At 44.4% G+C, this 25,573-nt stretch overlaps 1 protein-coding gene across 3 annotated transcripts in view; it reads right to left on the bottom strand.

The window, feature by feature from the left end:
* fynb (FYN proto-oncogene, Src family tyrosine kinase b) overlaps window positions 1–25,573 on the bottom strand; it is an 80,100-nt gene that overhangs the window by 16,918 nt on the left and 37,609 nt on the right. For 2 of the 3 annotated variants that reach the window (XM_020636670.3, XM_020636672.3), the window contains exons 3-7: window positions 19,787–20,043; window positions 13,429–13,525; window positions 5,682–5,780; window positions 2,779–2,882; window positions 2,233–2,382 (exon numbers count right to left, since the gene is read on the bottom strand). In XM_020636670.3, coding sequence (XP_020492326.1) covers window positions 2,233–2,382; window positions 2,779–2,882; window positions 5,682–5,780; window positions 13,429–13,525; window positions 19,787–20,033 — 697 coding nt within the window. In that variant the 5' untranslated portion in view covers window positions 20,034–20,043. Of the gene's footprint in view, window positions 1–2,232; window positions 2,383–2,778; window positions 2,883–5,681; window positions 5,781–13,428; window positions 13,526–19,786; window positions 20,044–21,208; window positions 21,354–25,573 lie in introns of those variants that run through there. The other variant, XM_029277859.2, reaches the window with a different exon arrangement.

The following is a 25,573-nucleotide window of genomic DNA, read 5'->3' as shown; positions in this document are numbered from 1 at the left end:
TTGTTCTGGTTGATGAAAGGTTACGACATTCCTTTAAAGGAGCAATATGTAACTCTGACACCTCATGTTTAAAATGCATACTGCAGTCCAAATTCTAAACATTGTAGAAAGCTGTCTCCCCCCGCCCCCTCCTCTTTAGGGTCGATGTGCAAGCAGGTCACCATGTGGTGGGCACTGTAGCTTCAGTGTTTATCCAGCTCTGCATCAGTCTGTAAACCTTTCTGTGTTCTAACCTCTCTCCATTTTTCAAAATCATCTCCAATATTGATCCTAGTTTGAGCACGTTTCTGCTCGTGGAGCTTATTAGAAACATGCAGAGGCTTTTCAGGTCGGGTACAATCACTTCTATCTGAACCACTTCTCTTGCCCGCTTCCATCACTGCAACACCTGTTGACCTGATAACTGCTCTCATATATGAAAAACTGAGGGGCGTCCAAAACGGCTGTGTGGGGGTGTCTTAAAAGCGCCTACCTTCTCTGGTCCAAACAAATCCAGAGCATTCAGGAGCAGAATCTAAAGTTAGAAGGAGGACATACTGGCTGCTGCATTGTTGTCAGAGAAGCCAGCACTTCAACATAGCATGTTTCATTAATGTCTGATGATGTAGTAAGATCACTTTATCATTTCAGTCACTACAGAGCTTACAGATTGGACCTTTAACTCAGTGTTTCTATAACAGCAAAACTTTTCTTTATTCAAGTTTGAACAAATCAAGGTGGCTTTCCTGTCTTTGAAATGTTTTGAATCAGAGGGAACGAGTTATTTGTTCTCTCAAATGTCACATGTTTTACTTTGAAGGAGGTTGGTATTGAGCTTCCTCTTTCATCCTTTCACATTAATGTGAAGAAAAGCGACATTATATGAAGCCATATATGCTCCGGAGTTCGTCAAAGACGTGAAAAATAGAGGAAAGCAAAGAAAGCAGCAGAAGCCCTGAAAAGAGTCAAGGTTTGTTAACAAAGACGTGTCGTTGGCTCCATACGTCATCCGGAGCGCTGATCAAATGTGGAGAGGAGCGGTTATTGTGCCGTGAGGACACAAACACATACAGAAAAATCATGAGTCAATGTGACAAGTGGAGCATGACAGGAGACATATCCTTTTTCTCCAGCAGAGGGAGGGAGTGATAAAAATAACACGTTTATAGATTAGTAGGACACAGAGTGGTGGATATATCACTGTTACTCTGTGACATAACAAACAATGAAGACAAACTGAAGAGAAAGAGGGAGACAAAGTCAGAGTGTATGAGTAAAACTAAGGACAGTAACCGCCCTCTCGCCTCTTAAATAAGTGTGACAACAGAAAACAAACTCCTGGACATGTGGATGATCTGACGCTCTAACTCGGTTTCCTCTTCAGATACGACATATGTTTCTCCATCAATGACCTAAAAATGGACGTGTATATAAATAAATACCTGTAAGTGTATGTTAGGCAGCAGATGTGTGACATTAGCTGACATACACTGAGCTTTCCACCTCTCTTCTCCTTGTGCCTCATGATAAGTGGCACCTTTGATTCCTCCTTAATGTGTAAATGTGCGCTGCAGATCAGATGCAATTACAGAGTAACTGTGTCCGCTTAATGCATTCTGGATCAATCTGAGGAAACGGACACCAGGCGGGGAGAGGAGGGAGGGCTTTTGACGCTGCTGTTTGAGCCCGTGCAAAATGTGACCGACTGCATCATTACAAATCCCTCGCTGGAAACATCCCTTTGTTTTTAATGCAGATGTTTTCATCCTGCAGCCTCGGTGGCTCTGAGGCTAATTGCTTCATATGCAAACACACAAACACAGATTCTTTCAGTGTGGTGTGTTTAAAGCTGCACTGGTCAATAACTTCATGTCAATCAAACATAAAGAAAACATGTCTCAGACAAGGTGAGAACTCATTTCTGGGTAATGTAGTCTGTCAAAGACTGTTCATGTTTAAAGCTTTCTACAGGCAATTTTAAGTCTGGTCTTTGTGTCCATCTTCCTCTGTGTCTCTGTCACCGTGTATCCTCAAATCAAGCTGAATCTACCTCCCAAATAAATCATCCTTTAATCCATTATATGAATTTTTACGTCTTTTGTAAATATCCTTTCATTAGGCTACTTCCATGAAGGAAAAGAAATGGTGGTATTGCATTAACTTCTATTATCAAAACTTATCAAACTCACATGATTTAATTCATATCCAGATTCAAAAGCCTAAAGTGGTCATGAATGAGCTCTGTGTTTGTACCTGAGTAGTGCTGAACCAGCTGCTGCAGCGTGTCAAACTGAGCCCTGGTGGTGATGTAGTAGCCGCCGCTGTCCAGCTTGCGGATCTTATAATGCTTGACGTGGTCACCTTTCACATCGTCCCAGTCCCGTATGGACAAGGAGAAGGCACCTAAGAGAACAGAAAGGCCCGGGTTTCAGTCACCAAACAACTCAACAGGAACTCTACAGCTCTATAATTCATTTGAGCTTTAAGACACTTTTAGACGCTTTTTTACAAAGTGATGAACAACAGAGAGTAAGTACAAAACAAGCCAGGATCTAGAGAGGAGTTAATATATCATCTATCGTCCATCTAATCAGATCAAAACCATCCTAAATATCGTCATTGTCACCTAAAAGACTCTAAAGGCTCCATGTTTTAAAACAAATGAATCATCCTTCACAAGTACTGAACACTGGAAAACTCAAAGGTTGGTATTTAAAGTAATTCCTCTGTAGGTGATATACTTACTATCTGAGGTCAGACACATTCCCCGGGATTAACTAAACCTGTGTGTGGTTTTACCTTTAGTGGTTTCACTCTCCCGGATCAGATAGGTCCCTCGAGGGTTTCCCGTGGACAGCAGCTGCCTCTCAGCATCCTTACGGCCAAGTTTACCAAAGTACCAGCTGCAACCACAAGGGGGGAAACGACACATTTAGAACGCCTTTCTTCCTTTGACTCCAGTGTGTTAGTCATGCACAAGACAAGATTATTTTACATTGCAGATCAGGAGTGTTGCTGATGCTCAATGACACAGGGCCCGTCACTGGAAGACGGTGTGCAAGAACTTAAAGGAGCAATATGTAACTCTGACACCTAGTGTTTAAAATCAGTACTGCAGTCCAAATTCAAAACATTGCAGAGAGCTGTCTCCCCCCGCCCCCTCCTCTTTAGGGTCGATACTCACACAGGTTGCCATATTGCAGACACTGTAGCTTCAGTGTTTATCCAGCTCTGCATGGGTCTGTAAACCTTTCTGTGTTCTAACCTCTCTCCATTTTTCAAAAGCATCTCCAATATTGATCCTAGTTTGAGCACGTTTCTGCTCGTGGAGCTTATTAGAAACATGCAGAGGCTTTTCAGGTCGGGTACAATCACTTCTATCTGAACCACTTCTCTTGCCCGCTTCCATCGCTGCAACACCTGTTGACCTGATAACTGCTCTCATATCTGGCAAACTGAGGGGCGTCCAAAACGGCCGTGTAGGGGTGCCTTAAAACCGCCTCCCTTCTCTGGTCCAAACAAATCCAGAGCATTCAGGACCAGAATCTAAAGTTAGAAGGAGGACATACTGGCTGCTGCATTGTTGTCAGAGAAGCCAGCACTTCAACATAGCATGTTTCCTTAATGTCTGACCTTATAGTAAGATCAATTTATCATTTCACTCACTACAGATCTTACTGATTGATCCTTAAAAAAAAAATAATTACCTGAAGATGCTGAGAAAATGTGTTCACAATAAAAGCTGAGTCCAGATGTGCATCTGAGGTTCCCACAACACATCAGCAGCCAGGCTGACATAAAATACTAACAGTTTGAGAATCTCTGGTTCAATCCGGGACAAATCTAGCAGATTGTTTTTCTGATTGTTTTTCTGATTTTCTCACACTGGCCAGGAGTCAGACTCTGGATGTCGATGTTGGATGTTCAGTCTTCATATTGACCTCCCATCTTTTTCCATTAGTGATAAGAAAGTCAAAATGTCCACTGGCCAAGAAATGCATGTACTTACAAAAGATGATATCATGTATTTGACAGGCTGCTGTGACCTTCACTGAGCAGATTCGTTTGTTATTTTTATCAGTGACATGCTGAGAAAAAAATCTTTTTAACCACATGATGGTGCAGGCTTGGAGAAGAGCAACATTTCAGGACACTGTTTTTAATCCTTTAAAATGCCAGATGTGAGAAGCATTGCAGCCACTAGGGACTGCTAGTGCAGCTTTACACTGAGGGCCTGATTCACTAAGGATGAATTACAACCCTTATAGCTGCCTTAAGATGCTCATCATTTGCTCCGGCTTTCTGCTCCGTCTTAAAGTCTAATTTACAAAGCAGACACTCTTCATGATACACAAACACATCCATAATTGTTCTGCTCCATGCAGTTTGCTCTGGGTTTTGGTCTGAATGTGGAGAGAAGCGGTCTGCACCTTCACTCTTCATGGAGATGAGTGCTCATGCTGATGGAGCTCAGATTTGTCAACATAAAAATGATGCATTTGGAGGGGAGGGGTATCGTTTCAGGTTTTTTTTTCCTTTACTGAATGGAGCAAGCAAGAGCAATGTGGTAAAAAAAAAAGCACATCCTTGCCCTGCGTAATGTCTCCAGACCATCCCTACAGAAGTCTCAGCCTTACATCTATTATCATTATTAGAAACGTTGAAGTGCATCTGAGAGTTGCTCAACTTCAACCTCTATAATTAACAGACTCAGTCCTCCCTGTTTCATCACCATTACAGTTGTTAATGTTAATATTAGACTGATCAGTCTGTTAGTCTAGAGATAACATTTGTTATGAATTAGAGCAGCCAGTATGTCCTCCTTCTACGTTTAGATTCTGGTCCTGGATGACCTTTATTTGTTTGGACCAGAGAAGGTAGGCGGCCGTTTTGGACGTCCCTCAGTTTGTCAGATATGAGAGCAGTTATCAGGTCAACAGGTGTTGCAGTGATGGAAGCGGTCAAGAGAAGTGGTTCAGATAGAAGTGATTGTACCCGACCTAAAAAGCCTCTGCATGTTTCTAATAAGCTGTTGTTTTGTTTGTGTTCCCCACCTACCTTGTCTTCCTCTAATGGCAACAAAACATGACTGTACATTTTACATGTTCCTACTCCTACTTCATTCTGACTAATGTAGACCTTTAGACTTTTTGGACCACCCACTCAAAACAGTTGTCACATAAAAATGAGAGAGCAGCCATCTCTGCAAACTCTTCTACAGCTAATCTCAAGAGAAAAGTGGGCAAGACTCAAAACCTCATTAAATGTATGGTTTGAACTTATTGGTTTCAAGTTCAGACAAACAGTTATTGTCTATAATCAAGTGTAGTTAAACACACAGTATGTAGATTTCACCACCAGGGGGCTCTCTATCAAAACAATAACAAAGAATGTGCTCTCTGTTAAACCCCACCTCTCACCCAGCGTCTGGATGGTATTTTAAATACTGAATCCATTCCTTTAAAGTGTCACACAAACGTTTTATCTGTTAAATCATCTGCACTGGAGAGAAAGTACAAACTGAGGGATGACGGCGACTTTTTCTTCCTCTTTCCTTTAGAAGTTTGCACATGTGCTGCTGTCAGTTTGCTGCCCGGCGTTCTCTAATCTCTCTGCTTCAGAGTGAGCTCTGGATCAAAGTCCTGAACCAGCGTACTCACACACACACACACACACACACACACAGAAACACGAGGACTTACTCCTCGGCCTGGATGGAATCCACTGGAGCCACGTAATTACTGGGAATGTAGCCGCTGCCACCGGAGGTGAGCGAGCGAGCGTCCCACCAGTCCCCTTCACTGTGAAGAGAGAGAGAGAGAGAGAGAGAGAGAGAGAGAGAGAGAGAGAGAGAGAGAGAGAGAGAGAGAGAGAGAGGATGGAGACAAAAGGACGAGAGAAGATACTCATTAGTACACTTTATTTCATATGCGCTGACCTGCTCAGTGACACTGAAACACTTTAAAGAACAGCTTCAGTTTGAAAATAGACTAAATATGAATGGATGAAGCCTGAGTGACGTCACCCATCTGTTCCTGCAGGGGGCGCTGGAGTTGGAGCTGAGGCGGGTTTTATGCCTCTTGACTATCCAGTCTGTCAACCAGGTCAGCTACGAGCCTTGTTGTGAATAACTTTTATCCTTCATAAAATCAAAATGATGAGTTTTCAAAAAATACCCCCCCCCCCCTCGTGCAGTGTGTGCCGATCAAGACATGAATTAATCAGACCTATTTTTGTTCTTTTTAGAACCAGGCTGTAAACATGTTCATTTCTGCTGTAAAAACAGGCTTTTCAGAAAGGGTGTGTATGTCACTTCCTGTGCTTCTGCCACCAGCCTCTAGTGGACACTCTGGGAACTGCAGGATTTTAAACTTCAGCATCGGCTTCATCTCTTAACACTGTATTGTCCATGTGGAAAACATAAAGGATCAACTGAGGATCGGTGAACACACGATCGCAACCATGAAATGTGACAAAATATGAATTTATATCTATAAAAAACTTTGTGTTTCTTTGCCTTTATCTCTCATCATCAGCCTTTATTTGACAGTGACAGAGGCACACGTTTCATCCGGGTTTTAAACATCATGAACAATATTTCATAAAAATGTTACTCCTTTTTCCTTTCTTCTCTTCTCCGTGCTTTCTATGTCTACACTCGACTGCTGATGTGTGACTGAAGTTTAGCAGCTTTTCAAAGATTGTGTCTAATAAATGTGTGAGAAGAAAAAAGAGGTCAGAGGAGGAGAGGCTCCTTAAAGTCCTCTCAGCCTGCACGCCCACACAGCCATTAGTGTAATACTCTCCTGTCCTGTGTGCATCTCTTCTTCACTAACAGCCTGATCTCTTCAGCCTGTTCGTCCTCGCTGCACCGCGAGCTCTTTCATACCTCTCTTCTCTCAGACACTCATCGTCTACCCTACATATTCTCACTTCGAAATGAATTTTCACCTCCTCCTTCCTGATATCTTTATACTTCAAAAAGATGGACTCACTTTAGTTTGGACACAATTATTTCAGGTACTTTGACGGTTTCTGCACCATAAACATCAGAATGAGACACTAAACTGTGGCGGTTCTGAGATGTTTGATTCTGGTGCACTCTTGTGCAGTCGGTGGTGGTAGGCAATCTTAAGTTGTTTGCACTTTGCAGAAACAATGACAGAAGAGCCAGGTTTTTTGTGCCGGCCCGAATAAACTATTTCAACTGAGAAATGTCCAACCTGGGTGTCCATCCTTTTCTACTCACACTGCAATCAAGAAGTACAACAACCCCCAATAGCAGGTGCAAAAGGAACCTAGAGAGTCTCTGTTGGTCCAAACATGAGTACTTCTTTTAAGCCTCGCCTCCACCAAGCGGTCTGGTTCAATTCGGTTTGGTTTGGTTCGGTACGCATTCATTGGTGTTTAACTGTCAAAACTTTGGAATGGTACCAAAATAACCGATCAGTACCGTCCTACTTTCTTTGCCCCCCTTCTGTCGGGGTGCCAAGCGTACCGATCCAACCCTATAGGGCGGAGCCAGACATACTGCTGTCTGTTGATTGGTCGAAAGAATTGTCACTTCCTGTGCAACAGCGGCAATAAAGAACAAACACCCACTACTTTGTCTAATTTTGAGAGAGTCATTTCAAGGCTGTTTTTTGCGACTAAAGTCAGCTCCACCCCGTGGCCCACCTCGGAGGTGCAGACCTCTGTTGGACATCCTCCATTGTTGCCCTCTGTTTAATTCGTCCCGTTCTTCTGCTGCGCTGCTATGATGTCACACTATTACATAGCTTACACAGCTATCTCCACCTGGCTTACTACCCCACTAAGGTACGGTTGGCTGTGGAAATGGAAGCACAATCAGGGTTTAACGTACCAAACCGTACTGAACCAAACCGGACCGCTTGGTGGAAATGAGGCTTTATTCATCTGTACACATGTAAACATCAGGTTCACGTATGTTCATCAAAGAATCAGAGGAAGCGCTTATGCCACTAATCTCGCCATTTTTCAACAACAAAAGCGCAGAAATCCATAGAAGAAGAGTGAATAGATGAATTATTCACTGCACTTCCATGAACTCTGTAACGTTGGAGAAGAAGAAACTGTCTCAGGATCAGGGCTGTAGTTTTTATTTCTTCTTAACCAGCAGACATGTTTTACTCTTCACCCTGCACGTCTACACCACTTCCCTCCTCCTCTGCTTCATTCCTCCACTGTCTTCTTAACACAAATCAATATCTGACTTCCTTAAGGGACAGCGAGCAGTCGTGGTTTACCATCATCACCGACGCATTCACATGAACACACAATCACACAAACATGTCCCTCATCACACTGACAATGTCTCTCTGACACGCTGTACCCCCCCGAGCTGGTTTCTATCATTATCCTTCATACACCGGGAGGGAATGTGTGTGTGTGTGTGTGTGTGTGTGTGTGTGTGTGTGTGTGTGTGTGTGTGTGTGTGAGAAGGATGCTAAAGACAGAGTGAGAGGAGAGGAAGAAGGAGGAGGAGAGGAGGGGCGTTGTTAGTCCTTCATTTGTGCTGAATAAAGCCATGAGGGGGGATCGCCTGCAGGGATGTCAGAGACACATGGAGATCCCTCAGGAGGGAGGGGGGGGGGGGGGGGGGGGGGGTCTCAACAATCTGCCTTCTGAGAGAGAAAAGTATGCAGGAGAGGGAGAGGATGTGTTTGTGTGGTGTGAGATGTGTGTGTATGTGGAGCTGCAGAGACATAAACAGACAGAGCGGGGTGGGTCCCAGACCGTCCCCCTTCTTTGTCTCCAGAACCCCCCCCCCCCCAACAACAACCCCCACCTTAAATCAACTGCCGCAAAAAGACAGAAAACAACAAGAAGAGTAAACAAAGAACCTCCCCCCTGACACAATATGAATGTAAATCCTCTCTGCCTGATTAGAGTCAGTGTTCAAATTTTGATACCACTCACAGACGATCTTTGGATAAAGCCTGAACTGAAGGAAACAAACCTACTCCGAGCAAGAGATGACCCAGAAATGAATTAGCCCTAAAATATCTACTTGTTCATTCAGAAATCTGTTATTTTTTCCTCCACTTCAAACCAGAGGCCTGAGCAGTGATGATTCTAGAGTCTGTTGGGACCCTCTGTAAAAAATTATTTTCCATCACTGTCTTTCATTGACAAACTTTTTCACAGTAATAAGACACGCGGTGCAACAAGAGTTTGTTCTGTCTGATGGGGACCTCTTAGGGGGGTTTCCTACTGTCATTGCAAACTTTGCACATTTTGGGTCACTGCTGTGGTTTAAAATCTGTCAGCCCTCAGGGTCCCCCTACTAGCCAGGGGGCCCCTAGCAGTTGCTCAAACCTTGCCGATACTGACAGGCAACACCTCTTCATCCAACACTGACACCTCCAATCTTTGCTGCTGCCATGGATGAATTGTTGGTGCGTTCCTTTTGATCTGAGAAGTCGGAAATTCTGAGTTTCCACGCCCCCTAAAGCCCCCTAAAGTCAGGAATCTGACTTGAAAACTCTGCAGAACTTCAGTAACCCGAGTTAAAATCCAACATGGCTGCTACATTCATCAACAGTAAAGTTTAAGCTGTACATTATAGTGTTTATTGGAATCAATCACACCGATAGTATTTAAAAAATGGTAGAGGGTGGAAGATGCCCCTGCTGAGGAGGAGGAGGAGGAGGAGAAGAGTCTGCGCTCTAATGACAGGGTCTTCCTGCTGTGGCTGAGGCTGTACATAAGCTATAAGCTGTACATTATAGTGTTTATTGGAATCAATCACACCGATAGTATTTAAAAAATGCTGTCACATAGTTTGTTGTTAATGCAAAATATTAGCTAACAAAACAAAGGTCCTTCAATGTTTCTTGCTTGGGTGGGATGTCGTTACCAGCTCCAACATCCAACCTTCAATGTGAAAAACGGCCCATACGGTTACCACAGCAAACGACTGTTTAAGGGCGGAAAGTGTTTAAAAGAATGACATCGTAAAACAACAACAGTGTGGTGCTACTGCTGTTCCTGCAGGGGGCGCTGGAGTCCCATCAATGGCGGTCTCCATGCTGGAAATCCTATCTCATCCTAACTTTCAGTCAACCTAACAACAGACTGAGAGCTGGAGCTGAGGCGGGTTTTAAGTCTCCTGACAAACTGTTACATCGTGCCCACCTGTCAATCAAGTCAGCTACACGCCTTATTGTGAATAACTCTTATCCTTCATCAAATCAAAACTGATGAGTCATCAAAACATTCACCCCCCTACAGATATGAACTAATCAGACCTATTTGTTTTTTTGAACCAGGCTGTAAACATGTTAATTTCTGCTGTAAAAACTGTCTTTTTTGAATGGGTGTGTATGTGACTTCCGGTGCATCTGCAGCCTGTCTCTAGTGGACACTCTGGGAACTGCAGGATATTTGCACTTCTGCATCTGACTACTTTTTTCAACACCGGAGGTTGCAACTTGTTTGTCATTTTTCTCTTTTTCTTTGCTCTTGGTGCAAGGCAAATTCCCCGAGTTACAATAAAGGTTTCATTCATTCATCTGCTGACTTAGGCTTTGTAATTGGTATAATGCAGAAAACAGCTTTTGGAACATCTCTTTTGTAAACGAGAGTCGTACAGTACATACCATTCATACCACCACAGTGTGTGTATTCATGAACGCAGCTTAGTCAGAGAACACTTTAGTTTACTAACAGCGCAGGCTCTTTGAGTAAAACAGGTGCTGCTTCCTGATTATGTCTGATGAAGCTTCACAGTAACAACTCTGAGAGCGGAAGACCATCACCAAACAAAATAAGGCTCAGACTGGGTGATGGTGCTGGGATCTCTGGTGGCTCATACCCCCCCTACTCTGGCATCTGTCAGTCACTTCCTGCCAGCTCTGACAGGCAAAAGCAGCAGAGGATTTAGGGCTTTTATCTCCTCATGTCCAGCAGGGGTCAGTGTGGAAGAAGCTCAGAACATATTTGAAGCAGTGAGGCGTGGGAGGACAAGGAGGGGTGGGGAGGGTATGAGAGGGGCATGGAGGAGAGCAGAGAGGGTGGAAGATGCCCCTGCTGAGGAGGAGGAGGAGAAGGAGGAGGAAGAGGAGAAGAGTCTGCGCTCTAATGACAGGGTCTTCCTGCTGTGGCTGAGGCCCAGCAGAGACCGAGGTGTGTGTGTGTGTGTGTGTGTGTGTGTGGAGGAATGTGCAGCACGCTGGCGGGGACAGGATGCTAACTGGGTGTGGTGAGGAGGAAGAACGACCTTGTTGGGCCAAAGGCCGAGGTGATGAGGCGGACATGTACAGTAAAGAGTTTACATAATTCATCAGGAGAAGTGCCCATATGGCACATTAACATTTCATATCAGAGAGACTGCATGTGTGTGTGAAGGAAAAGTATCAATAAAGTAACTGCATTCATTTCAACATTTTGACTGGTTCTAAAACTGCATGAATGTTTTTAGACCTGAGCTCTGTTTGTTTGTTTTATACATAGTAAGGTTTGAGAATTCTTCAGCCTGCAGCCACAAAACAAGCTGTAATTATCTGTCAAAAACATCATGTACAAACTGTTTGTTTTTTCCACTGACAGACATATTGTTATATCTTTTAAAGGTTTATTTTTCAGGCTTTTCTTTTTAGAGATGGGACAGTGGATACAGACAGGGAGAATAGAGAGAGAGAGAGAGAGAGAGAGAGAGAGAGAGTGGGGACTGACATGCAGGAAAGGAGCCACAGGTCTGATTGGTACCGGGGCCGTCGGCCTCAGTGGTAATTCTTGAGTCTGCTGGGGCCCTCTGCAAAAAATATATTTGGGGCCCTCCAACCAGCATTCATCACCATAATGTCTGACAGTGCCACGATGCTTACTCCTCTTCCTCTTTATTCCTGTTTCTTTTTTCTCTCCTATAGACTGAGTATTCCTTTTTGTTATATATATCTTTTAGTTTTAGAACATTCCTCTTTTTAAAAACAGAAATGGCAGGGGGGCATGATGCAGCAAAGGTCCGAAGTCAGATTCAAACACACCACTTCTGAGACGAGGACTGTACAGTAACCTCTGTTCCATGGATGCATTACAGAATTACAGAATGGATCATTTCATTCCTATGAAAGCTGCTCAGTGGCACATAAGGCTAAAAAGTCTGACTTCCATGTGTTCCCCGGTGTGTGTTCCAAGTTACTGGGCCCATAGAGCATGCACACTTTTAGGGCTTTCACACTTGCAGAAATCTCCTGAAAAACTCCTGACATTTCAGGGAGGAGCTGTGTGAACTCAAAACAGCTGAATGTTTCCCTCTGACTTCACCCAGAGGTTCTCCTGACAGACCCCTTAGTATTTTTTCTGCAACAAGTCCGAGTGAGCTGATGTGAGAACACAGCAGGATATTATCAGGAGAATTCACCTCGAGCCAATAGGAGGGGGGAGTGATGTTTATATCCTGTGACTGCTGCAAGGTGCATAGAGTGCATGTAATTAAACAGCTGCTTTATGATTTCAGTTCATCAGTAAGTTGTTCTCCACTCTTTTGTTGATGTTGTCATTCTGTTGAACTACACATAGCTTTGATATAAAGGAGCAGCCTGTTGGAGCAGGTCCACAACATATTGTTTCCTGACAGCTAGGATAGAGATAATCAGCTTTATTATGAAACAATGGGGTCACAGCATGCAGAGCAGTACCTCTGCAGCCTCATTACAGTGAAGTCTTAAGCAGAACAGAGTCAGAGCACAGACTCAGCGCTCCCCCCCCCGCCTCCTCAAATGTCACTGCACCACTGCAGGAACCCAAAACAGAGAGGAAGCAGAGAAAATGAAAACCATCCGCAAGCTGAGGCCAGGATGGTTAAAGACACGATCGAGCTGCTACACACACACACACACACACACACACACACACACACACACACACACACACACACACACACACACACACACACACACTGCTCTACTAGAAGACTGAAAGACTAGCAAACATCTCTGAGGGTGTAACGGGGCACTTCCTGTCCAGGCTCGGAGGGAAGTCTTGAAGGAGCGTCGCACTCATCCCTGCGTGCTGCAGACTCGGCTCCACCCTCTGTAAATCCTAAATAAACTGTGTTTACTGCTTATCGTCAAATTACATGTTGAAGCCACCACTTTCACCTCACTGAAATGCTTGGCACTCTTTAATTCTGCGTGCATAAAAAGCAGATGCCGATTCTATATTTAGGTTTCTTTTTGTAGGTATTGTCAGAGTCTCCCAAAGCTGCAGTAAAGCCGACTTATTCTGAGCTGAAGCTTGCACCAGATTGTGAAACTAAAACACTTCTTTACCCTATACGAGCTGCCACTTTTACCTCCGCTGAAATACAACACTGTGCCTGCTCTTCTCCCAGCAGCTCCAGCCCCTTCAGTGCACTGATAAAATGGGAAACTAGCTTTCCTCCTGAGTGTGGGCGGGTCAGATAAGCAGCTGTGAGAGACTTACGTGCTGTTGATAATCTGGAACCTTTCTCCTTTCCTGAAGCTGAGGTCGTCTTCTGTCCGCGCCTCGTAGTCATAAAGTGCCACAAAGAGGGTGACTCCTGCAGGACGGATGGAAACACAGCGTCAGCACTCGGCAGATTAGTGAGAGAAAATGAAGCTCAGGATGGTGTTTGAGTGAGGACGTGCTGGCAGCTGCAGCACGCTGAGTGAAGAGAGGTCGATCTGTGGTCTGAATGAGAGTCTGACATGTTGGATTTAATGGATATATTAAAAAGAGAAAATTCATGCAAAGGCGTCAAAAGCCACCTCCAGTTAATGAAGCTTTGGTGCTGCTAATCCTAACCAATCATGCTTCCCAAGAACATATTTCAGATGCAGCTTGCTTGTTTTTTCTTTTTTAAAAAAGCAGTTATATAAGTTTGTAATTCCAATCAACCATTTCATGAAACATGAAACCATTTCATAATGCAAAAACATTTCCTGAAACACAACACCGTTTCATGAAATGCAGAAACGACAGACAAACGTAAAAAGCTCTCATGAAACTCAAAAACATTTTGTGAAACCCAACAGTCATATGTCATTTCCTGCGTACATTTTGCACATTTGGTTTAAGTGTACTGAGGCAAACGTCTCAGTTGCAGACGTCAGCTGTGTCTTATTTCAGGACCGCATCCTTCGGAGGGAGAATTTGAAGATAAATTGCGTCACAGTGGTGAGTTAAGGCGGTCCCAATTCGTTTGCTCCTTAAAATGCGTCCTAACGTTCCCCCGGGCCATGAAGAATCTATCCAATGAACCCTTGGTGGCCCGACATGTACCGAGATTCCTCTCACCCAAAGTCAAACGAGGTAGCGGACTTTCAAGTGGCCAACGATGACTTTTTAAAAGTTAAGTGAGTAAGTGGTTTCAACTTGAGGAAAAAGGGGCCTTGAAAAGGGGCCTTGAAACTTGAAAATACCCTTAAAATAGTTGTGACCACAAAGGCTAGTTAGGATGCAGTTGTAAAGGTTGCTAGGCAACAGGAGCAATGCTTAGTAACCACTGGGTAAGGGTGTAAACAGGAAGTCTTCTGTAGACCAGAACATCTCATTTCAATTCAGCCTGAGCAGTCCATGTAGCCTACGAAGGCTGGATCCTTCTAAGGATGCTATTTCTGAATTTTGACAGATCAAGTGTGTCCTTCTTTGTTAAAGCAGCCACACAGTGTCCACTAACTTTGCACAGGGTCTTACTTGGATGCCATTATCGACATCCCTTTAACCTCTACCTTCTTATCGTTTAGGAGAAGAATCACAGCAACCATTCCTCATATACAGAGGAGTGCAGCTCCATGTTGAACCTGTGAGGCTCTAAACCACGAGGCGATGTAACAGTGGTTAATAGTTTCATGTGGTCAGACATCACATCTTGTGGGCTGTTTAGTTTCCATCATAGCAGCGTCTTCTCTTGCAGCATCGTTAACCTTTGCTCACTGTAATTCTTTTACCTTCAGCTTCCTTCCCCTCCGTACAATCGGCTTCGATAACGGCAGGAAAAAACCTTTGCAGAATCTAAATTCCTCCCACAAAGTACCTAAAGTCACCTTCTTTCCCCCCTGAGTCTTATCCCCTCTCCCTCCTCTAATCCTAATGAAGTCACCCTCGTCACAGGAGAAGAAGGAACAGCAGCTCTGGTTTTAATAGCTCCCGGCAGCACTTTTGTCTCTCACAGGAACATTTTTTTCACCCTGACACTTCTGCTTATTGCTGCGGCTTGTGGCAAGTGTGAAAAGGGAATTAAGGCTCATTGTAGGATGTGTTAACAGATCACAGCGGGAGGTTAACAAAGCAAAAGGAATTATGATGCAGAGAAAAACTCAAGCTGTTAAAATAGCCTTTAGGTGAGGATGGTAGGACATGATATAAACTGAATATATGGAGACATGAAAACACAGACTTTTATGTCCTGTTTCCACCAAGCCGTCTGGTTTGGTTCAGTACAATATGGTACAATCTGGTACAGTAAACCCTGATCTAGCTTATGTTTCCACAGCCAACAGTATCCTTATAAGCCACGTGGTTAGGTTACAGCGTGACATCATAGCAGCACAGTGTAGCCAACCAATAAGTTCAACGAAGAAGAAGAACTGGACACAGTCAACAAATGGCAAAAATGGAGGACGTCCAGTAGAGGTCTGCACCTGAGTTATAAAAAACAAAAACAGACTTGAAATGACTCTCAAAATCCAAGAGAGTAATTTGTGTTTGTTCACTGTCGCACAGGAAGTGACAATTCTCTAAACCAATCAATGGACTGCAGTGTGTTTAGCTTCACCCTTCAGTGGCCAATCGGTACGCTTGGCACCCCAACAGAAGTGTAGCACAAACGTAGAACAAAGAGATTGGTTATTTTGGTACCAATCCAAACTTCTGTCGGTGGAAACGCCAATAAATGCGTACCAGACTGAACCGAACTGAACCAGACCGCTTGGTGGAAACGGGGCTTTAGTAACAATGTTGTGGGATCCTGGGGTCAAAGTCTGGGTCGCTTTAAATTAACTTAACCAAAAAAGTCAGATCTAACTCTCAAAGTGAAACACTCTGTGGCTTATGAAAAGCCTGAACTGAAAGTGGAGCCTTATAAACATTCAGAGATGCTACACATGGACCACAGAGGCTATAGTTCTCTTTGCAGCGGCCGTGGATTTGAATCCGCTCGCTACAACCTACACATACTTCTAAGGACGCTTCCCCTGAATTTGGACGGATCAAGTGTGTCCTTGTTTGTTAAAGCAGCCACCCGGTGGTGACTAACCTAAGCACAGGTTCTGATTTGGGTGCCATATTCAACATCCCTTCAACCTCTACCTGCTAATCCTTATCAGAAAAAAATCATAATAACCATCTTTCTGGGGCGGCTGTGGCTCAGTTGGTAGAGGCGGTCATCTCCCAAGCAGAAGGTCAGGGGTTCAGTCCCCAACTCCTGCAGCAACATGTACAATGTTTCCTTGGGAAAGACACTTAACCTCAAGTTTGCCTGCTGCTTCATCAGCTGCATGTGAATGTGTATGAATGGATGAGTTAATACTGATGGATTCTTTATAGAGCAGCCTCTACCATCAGTGTGTGAATGTGAAGGTGAGACCTTTTAAATCGCTTTGAGTAGTCAGAAGACTAGAAAAGTGCGAAACAAGCTCAAGTCCATTTACCTCTTTTTCATAAGTTCATATTTGTGCATTAGGACAGATGATGAGAAATGATGGAGAGCGATGCTACATACACTAAGTCCTTTGCTCGACTCGCCCCAGAGATGCTGTCTGTTATTGGTTCTTAGCTGCAGGTGCAGCATCGCGCTTGGTTCTTCTAAAAAGAGGCTTTGTTTTAAGTAGATGTTTGATTACCCTCGACTGTGATGTTGTTTTGGAAAGTCCCAAAGGCTGATAGCAAGGCAAATCAAGATGCTTCTTTAACCAGCTGGTGAGAGCTAAACTGAACCCAATCAGAGGTTTTACACTCAGGTCTTTCACCTAGAGCACTGCTGTCTTCTTTTTGTATGACTTTATTTTTAATTTGTTTGTTTCAAACACAAACCGATAAAAAAAAAAAAGGGAACAGATGGAGCCCGTTGTATTACACCACCTCACATGCTCTGCACGCTGAAACTGTTGTTGTCGTAAATCAAGGCTGGCTGCTTTTCAGAGAGATGTCACCGTTGATTCTGGTTTCATAAAAGCATCAGACCTTTTGACAAAAAAAATTCAAACTACTGTTTCAAGAACAAAAGGCAAGTCTCGTTCAGACAGCAGTAGATCCAGATGATGGTAACGAGGAGAGAAAGCTGGAAGTGAGTCGGGAAAAGTGTGTTTACAGAAACACGTTTAGTAAAATCTTTGATCCTTCAGAGTTCTTCGTCCTTTCAGGTGAGTTTGACTAATCTTTGGTGTTGCACCCCGTGTGATCGTCGTGTTTGTCGGGCTTCATTTGAGCGTGTTAGTAAAAGGTTCAGATCTCTGCACTTCACAACAGTCTTTGATGAGTTTGGTTTGCGTTCTGGAGAAGAGACAAAAAGCAGCTCTCTGAGTGTTTTGTTCAGGTCTGAGCTGACTGCAGCTGTTAGGCTGTTTCATGCCTTTGGAGTGTTTGACAAATGGAAGTTGAACAGGCACTTCTTCAAAGTCCACTTAAACCCTCTTGATCGCATTTATTCAAGTCATTTTCACTTCAGACTCTCTCAGCAGGCCAAGGCTTTCTGGGAAACAGCGCTGATATGGAGAGGCTGTGTGAGGTTGATGGGGACTGCAGATAGGAGACGAACCTGCTGCTTTTCATGTGACAGAAGAGAAAAGGAGAGCAGACCGTCTGATAGAAACACGTGCAGTTTCCTAACCTTCGCTGCATAACGAGGACCCTGAATGCATCACAGCTGTGGTTGTTTTGAATGTTCCATTAGCTCAGCAGAGGTGGGTGCAGAGTATGGATTCATCTGGTGGGATCCTGCTCGATGAGTTGCATAAGGTCAGAGGACAAGCTGTGAATATTTCCATGTGGGGGAATGACATAAGCTGGAAAAGATCAACTGATAATCAATAAAACTTCTGCTGCCAATTGCAATTTGGGTTCCTCCAGGCGAGAGTGAGGGGGGTGCAGCTGTGTTATAACGAGGTTTGAGAGAGAGACGGCTTATGTCCAAATTTCTCCCCACCAGGAGAAAATTAAAAAGCTAAACCCCCTCTCTGCTCCTCTGCCACTGTGTGGATTTCGATTATGCAGCGCAGAAAAAAATAATCCACACTTTTTTTTTTTTTGAGGGAGAGTGGACTCCTGCTAAATTGAGTGGAAACGCTGAGTTCCTCTGCAGAGCGGCCCCGGCTCAGTCAGACATAAAGGATATCCTGAGTGGGAATATTCCCTACCCAAACAAAGAGCCCCCCGAGCACAAAGCCCCGTGCTAATGCCAGCCGGACGTTCCTGACAGGGGGCCGGGCGAGGTCAGCCGTGGAGCTGTCAGGGTGCGGGGGGGCTCAGAGGGGTCAGGACTGTCAGGATTTTTGGATGCTATAGGAAGTCATTAACTGTGCAGAGCATCCCTGAGAGTTTGGATACAGTGTGTGTGGGTGAGCTGTGAACGCTGTGTGCGTACTGGGAAGCCTCTATCTGTGTGGGAATGAAGTCAAAAGAAAAAAAACCTTCACACTCCAGTATGTGTTGAAGATTCGTCCTCCTCATCTGACGAACAACAAAGACACATCTCTCTCCATGAAGAACCCTTCAAATGAATTATTTCCTGCCTCTTTGTTCTCTGCAAAACACCCAACAACTTCTGCTCCAGTAGACATCCTTCCCTTACTCTCGCTTGTCATTCTGTGTGACTGAGGAGCTGATCCGTGTTTTCACTCCTGCAGTCATTTGTTTCACTTTGATCAGGGGACTTCCACTGCAGTGAACCTTCTCTTAGTCCCACACACACTTCACCTGGAAGCTGGCCAGAGCGGCCGCAGACTGAGCCGACGTGCAGCTGTTTCTCTTTGCTCACACAGATGTAATCTTCCAGTGAGCTGCGATTGAGCACGTGGCTGGCATCAAACCATTTTTGCACATTTTTTTGCAACAATTGGATTATTTCTCTTGAATGCAAACCTCACTTTTTTTTTAAGATTTATTTTTGGGCTTTTTGTGCCTTTAAAGGAGAGAGATAGGATAGTGGATAGAGTCTGAAATCAGGGAGAGAGAGTGGATTGACATGCAGGAAAGGAGCCACAGGTGGGATTCGAACCTGGGCCGCCCGCTTGGAGGACTATAGCCTCCACACATGGGACGCACGCACTAACCACTGTCCCACCAGCGCCCCGCAAAAAGAAAACCTGGGTTCTTTTTCTACATATTCTAGGGATTTCATGATTTAGAGACAACATCGCTCCATGTCCTATTGTTTACGGTTTGAAGGCAGACTCAAACACCTAGCTGTGGGAGTGTCACCCACCTGGGGGAGGGGCTACTGCCCTTTGTGATGTCATGAGGGGAAAATCTCCAAACGGCCTGTTTGAACACACATTTTCTGAAAAGTGGAGCAGGTAAAAGACGAGGATGGAACTTTCTCAGACAGACTACATTCGTGTTAGAAAAACATGCTGAAGTGTGTTTTGCATATGTGACCTTTAAAGTTCAGTCAGTGCAAACTCTGACTTATTTTTCTGGCATTGACCTTTTCAACGTGCAGCTAATGAGAAAAGGCTGTGATCAAAGAAAAGTGTGTTCTTTGTGTGTTCTAGCTCCTAGAACAGTTCAGCACCACCACATTTTACAACCATATGTTCAAACGGATACAAATGCAAACAGGACAGGAAAAGTCCTCAACCTGAGATCATGAACTGTCCCTTACCCGTCCCACCGCGAGTCCTTAGGGTCCCCGTGTGAGAGGAAGTGCTGACCCCCCCGAAGACAGTCATCCCCTGTCCAACGGGGGCGTGGAAGTTGTTGTAGTTGGGGATGGCGGTGACCCCGAAGCTGGGGTAGTGCTGCGGCGTGGGGTCGGCGCCATAGCGGTACCCGGCTCCCTGGGAGATGCTGGCGTCTCTGTCGTCTGTGAGTTTGGTTGCTTCCTTATCCTTGCATTGCACACAGCCCATTATCTATAATCTGTGGAACGACACGAGGAAGCAAATGACATCAGGTCGGTGAAGATGACACATGAGTGAGAAATGAAATGACCGTCATTACAAGTCAAGTTTGACATATTTCAGGTGTAAATGACAAATAGAACAATAACAGGCTGAAATAAGTCCCCAGTTGATAAGTATATATATCTTTAAAGTTATTGTTTTAGCCACTGATTGGTCACATTGACAAAAGAACAATTTGATATCTATTGAATGAAATGATAAAGGTATCTCACTATATGATCAGACATTAATGAAACATGCTATGTTGAAGTGCTGGCTTCTCTGACAACAATGCAGCAGCCAGTATGTCCTCCTTCTAACTTTAGATTCTGCTCCTGAATGCTCTGGATTTGTTTGGACCAGAGAAGGTAGGCGCTTTTAAGGCACCCCCACACGGCCGTTTTGGACGCCCCTCAGTTTACCAGATATGAGAGCAGTTATCAGGTCAACAGGTGTTGCAGTGATGGAAGCGGACAAGAGAAGTGGTTCAGATAGAAGTGATTGTACCCGACCTAAAAAGCCTCTGCATGTTTCTAATAAGCTCCACGAGCAGAAACGTGCTCAAACTAGGATCAATGTTGGAGATGATTTAGAAAAATGGAGAGAGGTTAGAACACAGAAAGGTTTACAGACCCATGCAGAGCTGGATAAACACTGAAGCTGCAGTGTCCACCACATGGCAACCTGCGTGAGCAACGACTCTAGAGAGGAGGGGGCGGGGGGGGACAGCTCTCTCTGACGAGGACTATGGCCTCTGTACATGGGGAGCACGATATAAAGGCTATCTGGCGCCCCCTGGCTATCTGGCGCCCCCTGGCATACCCCCCCATCTTTAACTGAATGTGATACGAGGTGGAATACATCAAAACTATGAAATACATCCTGATACTGAGAGGGGAAATTAAAACTATGACTAAAGCCGTCTTAATACTTGAAACAAATGCTTGACTGTTGGTTAATAAGATAAAACGTTGTGTCTGGAAGAAGAAACAAGACGATTCATCAGTCCCTTCAAGGTTTCCCCCCGTCACACTGCTCTCTCTACAGACAACATCCCTCCACTGATACGCACTCGGCTCTGGGAGGCAGGATATTTGTTTCTTTTAAAGGCTGACACACAGTTTGCTCTCTGGATGACTCACACAAATAATATGTCTCTTTCAGGAGGAACATCGACGAGGCCGGTCAGACAGAAGGGGAGACGTGGAGCTCTGCCGTCACCATCACCCCGTTGATCTTAATGGAGAACAGTGGGCGGACAGAGTGTTGGCTACTGGATGAAGGGTTTTTTTTTTTTTTTTATCATGGAGCCAAACAATCAAAGTCAGTCTAAGCAGCCAGGAGACAAATCTTCACCTGTCGTCCACATGTTGGACTCTAGCAAAGCAGCGCTTCTTTTTACTGTGCAGGCTACAGATAAATAATTTCCTATAATCCTCTGATTACAAAATCTACTACTGCAGTGGGAGTCACTGTTTTAACACGTGTTGTTTCAAAAAATGTAGAAAGGAGCGCTACGCGGACTCAGAAGAGGATCATACAAACCACACACATTAAAAGAACACACAGCACAATCACACACTTTGTTTGTTTGAAAAGGAGAGTCTCGAGGGATGATTTGAAGGTAGTGTTGACTATGTGTGGGGAATAAGTTCCAGAGGGAGGGGGCGGCTATGGAGAATGCATAGATAAGTGTTTCCTCAGCATAGAAAGAGAGTAATGGACGCAGACTGGCTTTGTTTTTAAGGTGAAAGAAGGCAGTTCTTCTGAGATGGGTGACGTGGTGATCAAAGGAGAGCTGGCTGTCAAAAATGCAACCATGGCAACCACTCGCTGGCTGAGTCCATCCTGCTAACTGTGGATGTTTGTGTTATTTCTGAGACGCCAAACAACAACCCTCTTCCTACTTCCACATGTAGCGTGCAGCGTACTCGAGTACACATGAATCATTCCCAAGCAGACATGGGCACATTACCCGAGGACGGTTTCTGTTCACAATGATCAAATGAACTGGACTTTAAGGTCAAGTGTACTCGGATCCGGGTCCCTAATGTGAAACCACCCTTAGCCATGTTGTAAGCACGTTCCTGCCTTGTCCTGAAAAACCTAAACAAAGCTCAAGACTGAAGTCTAAAAACATCTCCAAGTACATCCTCAACAGCTAGCATCGCCCCTCCTCTGCAGAATTAAACGCAAAGATTTGAAAAATGGCAGCAGCCACACCACAGCAGGGACAACAAGATTACCCAGGAACACTTTAGTTTACTCCCAGAGGAATAAACACCGTCTAATTTGTCTCTCCGCAGTTTCTCAGTTTCTTTTCTGTTTCTCAGCGCAGACACAACAGGCGATAAATCCAGCCTCTGCTCTGAAGACAAAGTGTCTGGTCCGGCCTTCAGCTCGGGGGTCTGTCCTCAGTCAGAATACATATTTCACTCTCCGCTGCCCGTCTCCCTCTCCCCTGCGTTTCTTTGTCTCCAGGCTGAGTCACCTCATCTGACTGCAGCGGAGGCAGTAAATGTATTCACTGCTGACACACTGTGAGGACACACTGAGGAAGAATGAAGGAGGGGTTTGGGCTTGGGTAAACATGAAGAGGATCACAGAAAGAAACCGCACGCCTGTACTCATTTACAGAGTCACTGAGTAACTGTAACCACTGTGAAGTGAGATAATCAACACCAACCTTATAATGAGAGGAAAGAGAAAGAGCTGAAGAGATGGAGAGAAACAAAGTGACTTACATCTGATAAACAAACACTCATGTGGAGATCTTCTGCCGTGGAAATTCATGTTGCCCGGAAAATGATCCCTAATACTTGAACCTTAAGTTTGGTCTCATCTCGAATCCAAAATGACAAAAATGTAACTGAAAAGATCTACAGATGTTCCCAGACGACTCTTTTCCCAGTCTGGCTAAATGGAAATGTAATTCCTGTTTCATCTAAAGGTATGAAAAAAAACTCAGGAAATACTCAAAATCGCCCACAATTTATACAAAGTTGTCAGCAGGTGAACAATAAATTGGTTTGCTAAGTGTTGCTAACATTAGCATCTCTAGCATCGCCAGCCTTCAGTCGTCCCTGCAGCTTAACATGCCCGAGCTGAATGTGGTTACACATCGCTCTGGTCGCTATGCCAGTTTAACCTGATCTTAACCTTTATCTTCCATTTTTCTAGATTGATGATATCCATTCACTGTGCTCGTTTACATCCAGGTAGTAGAGCAGGGAAAGCAGTTAGTGGCGATCTGCTTGTGTTGCAGTTTGAGCTCAACATTTGAGCAACATTGAAGGCCAAAACATTAATAATTTGTATAAACGCACAGTATTTAAATTCCACCACCAGGGGGCTCTCAATGAAAATAATAACAAAAGATTAAGTTGAGGCTGGCGGTGAATCATGGGACTGATTCTCTCTGCTACTCCCCTCCCCCGATGAAAACAAACTCCAAGTTGACCATAGTCCAGATGAACAGGTGAAACAAACGGAGGTTGGGACGTTTCAAATTTAGGTTTCTAAAATGCCGAAAAGTTAATTTCCCTCAAGCAGATGTTGTAACTTATTCTAAGAATCCGGTGTTGAATTAGAAAAAAGCAGATATTTCCAGTTCTGATCTGACTCGAGGAACATTGAACAGTAACTGCTTTGAGGAACGTTTCTGCCCAGCCCGAAGATGTACGAGTCTGTTAAGTATGATGTTTATTTTCCTCTGATAGCTTTAAAAAGATACCGATGTATATCACGTCTTTGTGTGAGATAAAACCACTCAACCTTGTTGAACAAGATATAATGACTGTGTATCATAGTGGTCATAAATCCTAACACAAAATGCAAAACGTATGACCATTTTTCTAACCAGATAAACATCATTGGTTAAGTATGTGAACACTGCTGTGTTAACCTGAAAGCTCTGTTAACATTCAGAGCAGATTTCAGTGTTACAGATTACAGCATTTAGGACGTTTTCACCGCTCTGCCCCTGTCGAGGCTTCGCTCTTTGTTGATGCAGCCACTGAGAGAGCCAACCAATTAAGAGAGAGCAGCCTGGCACTGACTGACACACCGTGACCACTCTCTTTCAGCATAATTACAGACGGATCCCTCACAGGGCACGCGGGCGCAGACAGAGGCCGAAGCGCCCGTCAGCACAATCAGAGGTTGTCAGAGGAGATGGGGGGGTGTTGGAAGCCGAGTGATCTTACCGTATTATTTGTGTGCAAACAGGAGAACGGGTTCAGGATGATTCTTTCAAACTGAGTCCTCTGTTTATTACTATTCCTGTTTTTAATTTAAGATATCGCCTGATATGGGAAACTTCAAGCACACTGCCTTTAATGAAAAGTAAATAAGGTGTTGGATTGAATGAACTTTAAAATGCAGGATGACATTTACTTAAACCCTGCATTAAAACTCAGATCATAAAGGAGCAGTATGTCTTAAGACACAGTGCTGACAGCTGCTTTAAGTATACGTTAAAGGATGAGTGCAGAATAACCTCGGTGCTCCCTGTTATCAACTTTGTGTGACCCGTGTCAGCGACCCGGCTTCACACCGAGCGGGCAGAGTTAAATGTTGGGCTCACACATGGAGCCCCCGCTGAAGCAGCACGCGGCCAACGACGACTCTGTCAGCAAGGCGATGTAATCCTGTGCGACAGGCCGCTGAGCAGGCAGGCAGGCAGGGGGCCGGGCAGCAACAGAGGCACAAATGCTACACGCTCAGTGCAAGACTGCAGAGCATCTCTAATGGTGTGTGCTCACAGCAGACGGCAGCGCTGACTGACACCACACAGCGCTCTGCACTGACTGGTACAGACAGACTGAACAAATGTATTGATCCTTCTGAGCCGGATGGAAAGCTGTCTTTGAATATGGATTTAATCCACGGCAGGCAGAGATATGACTTATCAGTACAGCGGATCATATGACGCTGGATGTTGGATTTATGGCTCTGATTAGGAACAGATCATAGAAGATGGCAACAAAAACAAACATGGACACACAAACAGTACCTCTCATCAGTGCTCTCTGTAGCACAGTTTGATGTCCGCTTTAAGGAAAGACTGTTTTTATTTAAATCTGCGGTCGAGTTTTCAGACCTGAAAACAAGGAAAACACTAAAAAGAAGACTTAACACTAATTAACACATTTTGCTATCAGACTTTTAGACACACCACCATCTCAGATACAAATGTCTGGAAGGCAGTTTCCTCCCATTCAATAAAGAATGATCAGCCCTGTAAGATCAATAATAGTAATGTAGTCAAACCACACAAACCAAGACCAAGAACAAGACGTACCCGAGACCAGAGTACTCCAAGACCAAGACATTTAGGGATTGAGACAGAGTCACGACCAAGACCAAGACCAAGACCAAGACCAAGACCAAGACCAAGAACATAAATATAAGTTAAATCATCAACTCTCGTTAGCGTGTAGCATGGGGGTCTCACTTAGACCGTAACACCGGGAAGGTTGCGGCCACAACCGGGGGATACAAATGAA

The sequence above is a fragment of the Labrus bergylta genome, chromosome 15 (genome assembly GCF_963930695.1).
Source record: "Labrus bergylta chromosome 15, fLabBer1.1, whole genome shotgun sequence".
Taxonomy (NCBI): Eukaryota; Metazoa; Chordata; class Actinopteri; order Labriformes; family Labridae; genus Labrus; species Labrus bergylta.
Note: the sequence above shows the minus strand (reverse complement) of the source record. Positions and strands in the feature narration are given on the sequence as shown.